The sequence below is a fragment of the Staurois parvus genome, unplaced genomic scaffold (genome assembly GCF_062004578.1).
Source record: "Staurois parvus isolate SC_StPar_1 unplaced genomic scaffold, SC_StPar_1.0 ptg000415l, whole genome shotgun sequence".
Classification (NCBI taxonomy): Eukaryota; Metazoa; Chordata; class Amphibia; order Anura; family Ranidae; genus Staurois; species Staurois parvus.
Genome location: NW_028318211.1, coordinates 2,032,069 through 2,045,000, shown reverse-complemented (window position 1 = coordinate 2,045,000; position 12,932 = coordinate 2,032,069). Strand labels below are relative to the sequence as shown.

At 40.2% G+C, this 12,932-nt stretch overlaps 1 protein-coding gene across 1 annotated transcript; it reads right to left on the bottom strand.

The window, feature by feature from the left end:
- Positions 1–9,362: 9,362 nt before the first annotated feature.
- On the bottom strand, positions 9,363–10,355 carry LOC149454834 (olfactory receptor 11L1-like). Its single transcript, XM_089686990.1, has one exon. It carries the CDS (start codon positions 10,353–10,355, stop codon positions 9,363–9,365), a length of 993 nt encoding a protein of 330 aa, XP_089543116.1.
- Positions 10,356–12,932: the final 2,577 nt, after the last annotated feature.

The window sequence follows — 12,932 nt, the reverse complement described above, 5'->3', positions numbered from 1 at the left end:
TCTAGTTTATGACTTCTCTGGAATGTATTGAACTCAGTGAAGGACTTGGTTTACGCTTTTATGATCCCTTTCCAAGCAAGAGTTTCTTAGACAGGGAGGCACCTAGCTAGTGAGGTTTTATAGCCAGGACGCCCTCCCACTGAGTGTGTTGCCTGTGATCTCTGCAACCACACACCGACCACATGTCACTCAACAGAGAGGGAGGGGCGATGAGGACAGAGGGAGAGAGAGATAATTATACAAGATGGACGATCCTTTGCCAAAATGGAGGTTCGCATCCATCTCTGTGTGCATGATTGCTACACCTTGTAGTACAGATGCATCTGGTCCATTTCTGGACCTACCACCTGGGAACATCACCTCATGCCCAGATAGATTAACTTAAGTAATGGTTCCAGCTGGAGCTGTTACCAGAGGCCCAGAATGGGTAACCATGGACCATTTCCTTCAGGCCTAGCCATGGGAAGTACAGCAGTGGGTTGGTTGCACCAACCCCCAAAGCACGCCGCAAACTAGTGACAGGCATTGAAAGCCATCTATCTACTCATAGCCATTTCACACACCTCTTCCCTGTACCTGTGAAACCCAAGAATCATCCTACCTAACGGAGGCTGGAGACAGCTCCCCAGGGTTGCACTGTGGAGGTTGAGCATCAGTCCTCACCCCACATGAACTGTTGGCACTGTAGTGAGCCAGGTCTCATTGCTGCTTCCTGGTTCAATCCAGACTGCAGCCTGATTTCATGTTGCAAGGTCAAATATGAAATCTTCCCTGGCAATATTGGACTGGCAGTGTAATTTTCTTGCTTGAAACAGGCCTGGTAAACTGTAGACACTTGTGGGGCAATAGCATTGGGGTTGTCTGTATCCATGGTGAAAGTCAAATGTACCCCACAGCCCTGGTGATCCTGGAAACAGCTGTTTGGGAAGTAACCCATAAATGTCTGAAGTTCCTGGCTTATGGCTTAAAGGGAGCATTGAAAGAGAGACTTTTCTTTGTTTTGTAGATCATGGCAGGGTGGCACCTCTGTATTGCTCCCTGTAACCGGGGATTGGAAGGATCATGGAACCTTCCAGAAAAACTTGCCATTATTACTTTGTAATTTTAAATTATTCTGCTTTCAATATGCCACTTCATTGACATCATCTTTGTTTTTTCATTATGACACCTTTGGTAACAAACCTTTATTCTTGTTATTGAAATATGGATTTAGTTTTATCTGTGTTACAATAGCTCTGGTTTTGGTACTATAATATTAAAATGTATTACAGTGATACTTTTTTCCTCAAAAATTGTTTCATATACAGCATTTTTACAACTTTTATAAGCACGCCAGGACAATGTTCCATTTGGCCAGTAAGGATCGCCATTACAGTGTTAAGCCAATAGGAGCATGCAGTAATTGGGAGGGGTGGGTTCAGTGTAAGACACTAGATAGTGTCAAATTCTCCTGGTTAGAGCAACACAGGATTAAGGGTACCCAGATAGAGAAGAATGAAAGGTATATTCTGACACCTTTTTATGCTCACATTATGCCGTTTGGGTACTGATATAGTATACTTTCACTGTTAAAAAATATCATGAATTGTGATTGAGGTACCAATTTCTATTTTAACTCTACTTGCAATGACTCACTCAAGTTCTCTTCAATAAACACCTCACTAGTCAGAATATACTGTAGTTCTAACCTGCATGACCATGATCATGATAATTTATCATAACAAAATATGCTCTAGCTTTGAAACAAACATCACTGTTAAATTTAATTATACTTTCATAGATATATTGTATTTTCTTCATCAATAATTTTATAAAGTTTTTATTGGTTAATAAAAAGTATCAATCTATGTTTAAGCTTGGATTAACACATTTTCAGGACCATTTTCAGTGTGAAAAGTAGTTGTTCATTGGTTCAGGTGCAATTTAGATGTAGTTCTGATGCCACTTGGCAAGCTTAAAATCGTGTTCACAACTGATGACATGTGTGATTTTAGAAGCGTTCCCATTTAAGTCAATGAGCCTGTAATTTATTTATTTAAGGTACTTGTATAGCGCCGTCAATTTACGCAGCACTTTACATATATATTGTACATACACATCAGTCCCTAACCCTCAAGGTGCGTACAATCTAAGGTCCCTAACTTACATTCATACATACACATACTAGGGCCAATTTAGACAGGATTCATACCAGACCTGCACTGCACTGCTTAGGAAATGTACTGGACTCATTTTAAATTTGCACTGCTGGTGCACAGCATATATTTGAACTGCCAAAGTAGAACTCAATGCTATTTTACATGTCATGCATATCAATGCATTCTAAAACACATCTGAATTTGCACGTGTGAACTGGGGTTAACTGTTTTGTGAAAACTCTACAACAGCTCACGCTTAGCTGTATACTTTCAATCAGGTTTAACTAATTGCCAACAGCACTATAGCCAAATGATGGTTGCAGTGCGGTTGGGAGGGCATCATATGACATCCTATCAGAACGCACGCCCCTGGGGGCGTGACCCCGGTGATCTCTGTGATCGCTGTGTCCTACAGACACAGCTGATCACGTGATGTGGTAAAAGGCCAATCACAGCAGTCTTTTACCAATTGATCAGCTGTGTCCAAAGACACAGCAGATCACCGGTTAATGCAGTTGCCAGTTATTGGCTGCACTTTCCTCATGCTGTAAGAGCATGAGGAAAGTACTGCTGATAACCGGTAATTGTCAGAGGACAGATCAGCACCGATCATCAGGGCACTGATGATCTGTGTCCTGTTGATCAGTGCCCAGCAGTGCCACTAGTCAGTGCCACCTATCAGTCATCATCAGTGCCGCCTCATTATTGCTGCCTATCAGAGCTGCCTATAAGTGCCCATCGGTGCTGCCTATCTGTGACACCTCATAAGTGCTGCCCATCGCTGCTGCCAATCAGTGCAGCCTCATCAACGCACATCAGTGAAAGAGAAAAATTACCTGTTTGCAAAATTTTATAATAGAAACAAAGAAAAACTTTTTTTTTCAAATTTTTTGCTCTTTTTTTGTTTATAGCGCAAAAACTAAAACATCCAGTGGCAATTAAATACAACCAAAAGAAAGCTCTATTTGTGTGAAACAAATTGTAAAAATTTCATATGGGTACAGTGTTGCATGACCGCGCAATTGTCATTGTCAAAGTGCAGCAGCTCTGAAAGCTGAAAATTGGCCTGGGCAGGAAGGCGGTATAAGTGCACAGTAGGCAAGGGGATAACTAGTTGCCACCCGGCCTATAGTCAGATGGGTGAACACCTCGTCCCTCCAGGTGGACGCCATGCGGCCTTTTCGGAGCGCGCATTGCGCATGCCCGCAGGCGCGATCTGTCACCGGCCTTGTACCTCGGACACAGCCAATGACAGATCTGTGTACCGGCCCCATTGCCAGTACCATGTGACCTGCTGTGACCATTCACAGCAGGTCACATGACAGTTGTATACAATGGATGGCTTCCTTTTATGCCATCCATTGTATACAAGTGTGTCTAGCTGTGAATGGTCACAGCGATCACATGCAGAAGCTGGGCCAATCACAGCCCAGCTGTGTCATGTGATTAGCCGTGGCCAAATCACAGCTAATCACAAAAAAAAACCCCTGAATGAATCGATTTAATTCAGGTAAATGCTTGCTTATAGCAAAGTAATTCTTAGCTATAAGCAAATTGTGTAAAAAAAAAAAAATACTGATCACTTCCCCAAAGTAGTACAATGTTACTATGGTAACATTATACTACTTTGGTCATAGTGAAATATGAAAAAAAATCTTAAAATATAAAAAAAGTAATAAAAAATAATAAAAAAAATAAATAAAAAATAATTAATTTTTTTTCCATACTGTCACCAATCAGTGTCCCTGATCACCGCCATGCTGGTTATATGATGACGCTGTACTGCACTGGTGACAGTATGTAAAAAATAAATATAGTGAAAATCATTTTTTTATTATGACAAAATAATTACAACTTCATAAAACTCGCCATGCCTCTTATGGACTGTCTACTTTGCAAAAATGGGTCATTTGGGGGATATCTGTACTGTTCTGAGATTCTTGGACCTCAAGAAATTAGATTGACTGTCAGTACTTCAGGATCGATCAATTTTCAGATATATCCCATAGTTTGTGAACTCTATAACTTTCCTACAGACTAAATCATAAATACTAATTTGGGTTATTTTCACCAAAGACATGCAGCAGAATACATCTTGGCCTAAATTTATGAAGAACAATTATTTATTTGCAAACTTTTATAACAGAAACAAAGAAAAACGTGTTTTTTTTGGTCTTTTTTGTTAATTTAGAAAAAAAATAAAACCTCAGTGGTGATTAAATACCACCAAAAGAAAGCTCTAGTTGTGTGAAGAAAAATGATAAAATTTTAGTTTTAGTACAGTGTTGCATGATCGTGCAATTGTCATTAAAAGTGTGAGAGTGCTGAAACCTGAAAATTGGCCTGGGCAGGAAGGGGGTAAAAGTGCCCGGTATTGAAGTGGTTAAAGTAGAAGTTCACTTTTTTTTTCTTCTAAATTCCAGCTCCCCTATGTACCAATGTAGCATTAATGTACTTCTTTTGCAGAAATTCAAAAGCTTTCCATGTTTTCTACCCACCTTTATCTGTGCAGATGGCTGTACAAAAAAAGCTTCTCTATTACTTCTGCCTTATTTCCTGCAGAGACGTTAGGTCATGACACAGGAAGGAGTCGTTTTCAATACTACAGCTCTATCCACATAGGCTGTTATCAGATCACTCAGAACACTTGCCAAATGAATGATCTATCCAAGATGAAAGTTAGAAAGGTAGAAGAATGAAAATCAATGACTGTGTATTTAGTGAGAACAGTGATCACTAATTGAATATCAAAAGGTTCCTCCTGCGCTGTTATGGACCCCAACCCTACCATACAGCTGCTAACACTCAAACTGGTACCAAAACAGTGCAATAAATAAATAAAAAATAGTGTAGCGCTACTAAACTAGATGACCATAATAATTAATTCATAAAAAGATCAAACCATAACGTGATTGGTGATAAACAATTAAAATAAATATTAATATATAATTGTGACACAACCTAAAGTGTCAGGGTCATCTTAGTGCCCTAAACAAGTGTCAACACATTATTAAACATAATTACTATAAACAATTTTTATGAATACTGTGATAGGTGCCACCACAAATCTCAAAATAAGTCCAATAGTTGAATAAGTGAGTGATATCACATATATATGCAATGTGCAAATTGGTGCTCAATCGTGCAAGTGCCAGCACACTTTTCCATTCCAGCTGCAGTGCCTCCTCACCTCCTTTCTGCGACCCCTAAGGGCCAGAAAGCCTTCAGGATCACCCTGGATCCTCAACAGCACCGACTGGTAACTCTCCTTCCCAAACTGTTCCTTCCAAATTTCTCCTCTGTGTCCTTTAGGACCCTCTAAACAGGTGTTCTGTGAAATCTCACTCACATATTAGTGAGCACAAAAGAGATCCTCCATAGTGTAGTAAATCAAGCTTACAGATCTTTTTATTTAAATTAAAAGGCAACTCACATTTGTTTTACAGCCTCTTTCCTCTATGTGAGTAGATTGCATACATGTAGTATTTCCTGGGAGTTCCAAGATGGCGTCCCGTACCGGAAGTGCGTCACTTCAAAACCAGAAGCTGCGTATCGGCGTACCGAGGAAAGAGGTCGCATGCCTCCTGCGCGCTCCTCAGCTACGCCTCCTGGCTGCTGACAGTTGCTCTGCCCCTTTCTTACTGCCTCATCGGAGGGAGGAGTCTAGACTGAGGCGGGGCTCTATTCAGACTTGATTGTCATTTGCACATTGCATATATATGTGATATCACTCATTCAACTATTGGACTTATTTTGAGATTTGTGGTGGCACCTATCACAGTATTCATAAAATTTTTTTTATAGTAATTATGTTTAATAATGTGTTGGCACTTGTTTAGGGCACTAAGATGACCCTGGCACTTTAGGTTGTGTCAAAATTATATATATATATATATATATATATATATATATAAATATTTATTTTAATTGTTTAGCACAAATCACGTTATGGTTTGATCTTTTTATGAATTAATTATTATGGTCATCTAGTTTAGTAGCGCTACACTATTTTTTATTTAGTGATCACTAATTGATTGTTTTTTATTTAATATTCATGCACCTGGAAGTGGGTGGGAGGTAGGAGGGTAGAGGATGCAGGGTGTGTGCTAATGGGGTCAACTCCTTCCTGTGTCATAACATAAAGTCTCTGCAGAAAATAAAGCAGAAGTAATAGAGAAGCTTTTTTGTACAGCCATCTGCACACATAAAGATGGGTAGAAAAAATGGAAAGCTTTTGAATTTCTGCAAAAGAAGTACATTAACTTCTTGCCAACCGCAGATAGCCGAATGACAGCTACACTGCGGCCAGCTAGTTCTGGGAAGGCGTCATATGACGTCCTCCCAGAACGCGCTCTCCTGCGCGTCCCCGGGGGCGCGCACCCAGCGATCTCCATGATCGCTGTGTCCTATGGACACAGCTGATCACATGATGTGGTAAAAGGCCAATCACAGCGGCCTTTTACCACTTGATCAGCCGTGTCCAATGACACGCTGATCACCGGGAAATGCAATTGCCAGTTCTAAGCTGCACTTTCCTCACGCTGTCTGAGCGCGAGGAAAGTACTGCCGAGAACCGGCAGTTGTCAGAGCAGGGATCGGCACCGATCATCAGGGCACCCACCAGTCCAGCAGTGCCACCCACCAGTTCCGCCCACCTGTGCCCAGCGGTGCCACCCACCAGTGACCAGCAGCACCACCCAACAGTGCACCCACCTGTGCCCAGCAGTGCCACCTACCTGTGCCCAGAAGTGTCACCTACCTGTGCCCAGCAGTGCCACCCACCTGTGCCCACCAGTGCCACCCACCAGTGCCCATCAATGCAGTGCTGCCAGTCAGTGCCACCAGTCAGTGCCCAGCGGTTTTGCCAGTCAGTGCCCAGCAGTTGCGCCAGTCAATGCCTAGCAGTGCCGCCAGTCAGTGCCCAGCAGTGATGCCAGTCAGTGCCACCTATCAGTGCTGTATCAGTACCCATCATCAGTGCCGCCTATCAGTGCAACCTATCAGTGCCGCCTATCCGTGACACCTCATTAGTGCTGCCTATCCGTGCCGCCTATCTGTGCCACCTCATTAGCGCTGCCTATCAGTGCCGCCTATCAGTGCTGCCTATCAGTGCCCATCAGTGCTGCCTCATCAACGCACATCAGCGAAGGAGAAAAATTACCTGTTTGAAAAATTTTATAATAGAAACAAAGAAAAAAATTTTTTTTCACAGTTTTTGCAATTTTTTTGTTTAAAGCGCAAAAAGTAAAGTGCCCAGCAGCGATTAAATACCACCAAAAGAAAGCTCTATTTGTGAGAAAAAAATGATAAAAATTTCATATGGGTACAATCTTGTATGACTGCGCAATTGTCATTCAAAGTGCGACAGCACTGAAAGCTGAAATTTGGCCTGGTAAAGAAGGGGGTATACGTAAGTGCCCAGTAGGCAAGTGGTTAATGCTATATTGGTACATAGGGAAGCTGGAATTTAGAAAAAAAAAAGGTGAACAAAGGTGAACTCATCCTTTAGGGCCAGTTTACACTATAGAAATGCAGTCCAGATGCTTTCCGGATGCGTTTCTGCATGCACGTATTTGATATGTTTTTGATGCATTTTTGGCGCATTCCAGTGCATTTTTTATGCATTCCAGTTAATTTTCCCCCCTCTCTTTTTCTTTAATTTAAATAGGGACATGTGCATTCCAGTGCATTTTTGGTGCATTCCATTGTGTTTTTGATGTGTTTTACCACGTTCTGGTACAGTTTTGTGCAGGAAAAATGCAGCCTGTTCTACTTTTTTTCTGCATCCGGAACGCATTGGAACTGCAAGCACTGATGTTAACTATGACATTGACAACCATATAACCTACTTTTTGTGTGTTTTGAATACAGAAAAAAAATAATCACACTGTAACGCATGTAGTGTGAATGTAAGAAAATGTATAACATCTTATAGACTGGGTACTTGTTGACTTGTAAAATGCAATGTGCACACCACAATAAATAAAAAACAAATCAAAGCATTTTAAAACATTTCTTGTTTTCCTTGCCTATGAATTATTGCCTATGAATATTTGTTGTTATCATTTTCAGATAGAAGCTATGGCTCTATTTTCTTGTTTATCGGTATCTGCAACAAAAGCAAAAGGCAACAAACCCAATAGCTCAAGCTGAAATACACAAAGAAAGATGAATGAGACCAAGCAGGCATTCATTCCTCTTCCTCTCCCACATGTTCTCTTTAGACAAAGCTGTTATGTATGTTTTAGAAAAAAGATACAAATCATCAGCTTCATAAACGTAAAAAGTCAGTTGACATAACATTGATCAAAAGCCATTCCAGTTTCCCTTTAAAGTAGGTAAGGACAAAATGTTACAGCAACTGTTAATACAGGAAGAAAAGCTAGTCCTTCATAATGTTTGTATACATCAGAAAGACCCAAGATAAAACATACTTAACCACTTGCCCTCCAGAGGATTTACCCCTTTTCCTGACCAGGCCCTTTTTTGTGATATGGCGCTGCGTTAGTTTAATTGACAATTGCACGATCATGTGACGCTGCACCCAAATTAAATTTATGTCCTTTTTCCCCCCACAAATAGAGCTTTCTTTCAGTGGTATTTGATTGCCTATGCAGAGCAATACAAAGTCACGTTCTGGAGCTGACAGGGGAGAGATCTGTATTGTTAACATATAGACCTCTACCCCATCAGTGTTTCTTAGCAATCACCGGGTGCTGGCGGGAATCTCCATGCCGGACCTGGTGATCGACATCTGTGGCCCCCTACCCGGAAATACAAAATCACACATATATATATATATATATATATATATATATATATGATTTTGTGCAGCACTGCGCTCAGTAGCAGTAGTTCTGCTATAGGGTGGTAGGGAAGCGGTAAGCTGGCCATAGATGATCCCGGGCTGAACAAAAAAAAAAAACCAAACAGATTCCTTCATCCACACAAGTGGTATTACATCTGATCAGCCACAGCAGCTGATTGGCTTCAGAGATCGACAAAAGATCGACAGCTTTTCCATTCAACAGAAGTTGATCTAACGATTGACTTCTGTTGAACAGAGACCACACAGGGATGGAAGTTCAACTAGGCCCTGCTGAACTGGCTGAATTGTATTCCATCTATGGCCAGCTTTATTTGTTAATTGTTGTCTCTTGCCTAAAGTATTTATAAAAAGGAATTTTGCTGATGCTGTAAGTATAAAGGAATAGCTTTCATAAATCAGAAAATGCAACTTATATTTTTGTGGACCGGAAGATTTTTTTTTGCAGTGCCTTGTAATTGTGGTAACATTCTTCGTACAATCTTTTTAAGTGATCCTCTAACTTCTTTGTTTCTTAGGCTATAGATGATAGGATTTAGACCTGGAGTAATAACAGTATAAAAAACTGACACAAACTTCTTCATGTCAGAAGAATAGTTGGAGTGGGGCCGGACATACATAAAAATCATTGTTCCATAGTAGAGCAATACTACAGTCAGGTGAGCTCCACAAGTGGAAAAACTCTTATTCCGGCCACTGTTAGAGTTTATTTTAAGTACAGAAATCACAATTGATATATAGGACATCAAAGTCAACACCAAAGAGCCGAACAGCACAATGAGAGACAGAATAAATATGGAGATTTCTGTCAGGTAGATATCACTACATGACAGCTCCAGGAGAGGAGGAATATCACAAAAAAAGTGGTTTATTTGGCGAGAGTCACAGAAATCTAACTTGGAAATAAGCAGAGTAGGAATTAGAGCTGTCATTATTCCAGTTACCCATGAGCCTGCAACTAGCTGGAGACATGTTCTGGTGTCCATCAGAGTGGAATAGTAAAGAGGTTTACAAATGGCAATGTATCGATCATAAGCCATTGTTAGCAGCAAATAACACTCAGTGGCTCCAAATGAGACAAAGAAGAACAGCTGAGTTATACATCCAGCAAAGGAGATGGCATTGCTTTTCAGCAGTAGGTTGGCTAAAAGTTTGGGTACAATTGTAGTTGTGTACCATATCTCCAAAAAAGAGAGATTAGTAAGAAAGAAATACATTGGTGTCTGAAGAGACTGATCCATGATCACCACAGTTATAATGATGAGATTTCCAACGAGGGTCACTAGAAAAATAAGAAGGAATACAATGAACAGAGGGATGTTAGTGTCCGTAACATTTAACAGTCCCACAACTGTAAAATCATCTTCGCTGCTCTGGTTGGCAAAGTTCATAGTGCAGGAGGAAAAAGCATGTAGCACCCATCCAAATGACACCTGCAGAGGAAAAGCAAAAAAAGTAGGAAGATAATCTGCAGCTACAAATGAAATGTTGATTATTATTAGTTTTTGTTTTATTTTTTATATTGCCCATACACATGTTGAGCTGCTTTTAATGTAGCATATCTCAACACTCCTTATACCATACATGTAAACTACACTTTCTATAAAAACCCCTCCTGATTGAAACGGATTAGTCCAGGATGTGTTATCATATTACTGCCCTATTGTCAGGATTAGCTGCAGATGGTTTAGCTGCTTTTTTTTTAATCCAATCCTTTTCCACCAGTGGTTAACCTAACCCAGTTACCCAAGAAATTGCATTGAGAACTCTAGTATACATTGCACTGTCTCTACCCAGTCTGCCACTACAATTCTTCTTTTTACCAGCCTGTATGTCTAATCCTTTACAATCCTGGATTCATCAGCACTGTAAAGAGCCTGAAGTGCATTTACTGATTTCAGTAACTACCAGAAAATATGGGATGCAAAAACTGGGTACAGAGGAAATAAATACAGTTAAACACAACATTTACAGTGCTGTGAAAAGTTATTTGTCCCATTCCTTTTTTTAATTTATTTATTAATTTATTACAGGTACTTATATAGCGCTGTCAATTTATGCTGCACTTTACATATATATATTGTACATTCAAATCAGTCCCTAACCTCAAGGGGTGCACAATCCAAAGACCCTAATTTACATTCATACAAACACAAATTAGGGCCAATTTAGACAGGAGTCAATTTTAACTACCAGCATGTCTTCGGAGTGTGAGAGGAAACCAGAGTACCTGGAGGAAATTGGAGTATCTGGAGGAAACCCACGCAGGCACAGGGATAACGCATAAAAACTCCAGGCAGGTGGTGCCGTGGTTGGGATTCAAGCTAATGACCCTTCTACTGCCAGGTGGAGGTAACCATTTAGCCACTGTGCTGCCAAAGGTTTTCAGTTTTTTTTGTATATTTGTCACACTTAAGTGATTAAGATCATCAAACAAATTTTAATATTACACAAAGATAACCCAAGTAAATATAAAATGCAATTTTTAAATGATTTCTGTCAGTAACAACTGCAATCAATCGTTTGCAATAACTGGCAATGAGTCTTTCACATGTGGAGGAAATGTCCAAAATAAGTGGTTAATCACAGTTCATTCATAATTTAGTAAAGGGGGGGGGGGGAGAGCAATTACCTTTTCACATAGGACCAAGCAGGTTTGGCCAGCTTTTTTCCCTTAATAAATGAAATCATCGTTTAAAAATGGCATTTTGTATTTACTCGGGTCTTCTTTGTGCAATATCAAAATTTGTTTGATGATCTGAATCATTTCAGTGTGACAAATATGCAAAAAAAAAAAAACGGGACGGGGCATATACTTTTTCACAACACTGTAAATGTATGGAATATGTCTTCTATTCACAAGTAACTGCAGAATCTTGACACCCAATGTGCAACCCATCACTGCTCAACAGCACTCTGGGATTGATTTACTAAAAGGCAAACACACTGTTTACTGTACAGGGTAATCTTCCCCAGAGCTTTGCAAGCAAGGAAAATAATAAAAACAGCATTTTTGCTTGCACATTATTGGATTATGGAAGGCAGCAGAGCTTCACCTCATTCACGTGGGATAATTCCCTTGCAGAGTGCTACTGCTTTAGCAAAGTGAACAGTCTATTTGCCTTTAGTAAATCAGCCTTAATGTCCCTCTTACTGCTCTGTTTATAAGCATCTGTAAGGTTGCGTTCACACAGGGAGTACTAAAGAGTATGCCCATACAGAGTCATGTTTACCCACAGGTGTTCCGTGCATCCCCTTGAAGGCAGTCCCATAGATGTGAGTTGAGACTCAGTGGATGCATGGACACAGCCGCTGCTACCAATTTGACATTCATGTGGGTGCATGTTCCTGAACTCACAGTGTGCATTTGAAGACATGCACCCACACCCACATGGATGGCAAATTGGGAGTAACGGCTGTGTCCATGCAGACACTGCATCCCAATTGACATAAAGAAAACTGCCTATACAGAGATTCACAGAACACCTGTGAGTCCCTGTGTGGGTAAACTTGGGCCTCCATGAGCCTGTGCTTTAGTGCTCCCTATGGAAACATGGAATCTATTGTATTTACCCCTGAGTCGAAGTACTATTTATTGTGGAATTAAATATTCCAAAACTTTTTTTTTAACTGAACTTTAACTCTGTTGGAGGTTGCAAACAGGATAATCTTACTAAAGTGGATACATTCTTTTTTTCTAGGATATTGTCTATCTCTATGTAATCCAAGGTACCACAAGTTAATTAATAACTAATGGAAAGTTTTTATCATGCAGCTTGAAATGCTGTATAAATTGTGTCCTGCGAGTGTAAAATCAAAGCGTAATTTAATGGGACATTATGATGTCTGTATATGCTGGCATTCACATGATTAATAAAATCCTGACTGAACAGGCTGACCTGGTCAATCATTCACATATATCAGTTTCCTATAAAATTTCAGTCTCCTTATCAAAATATAACATTTCA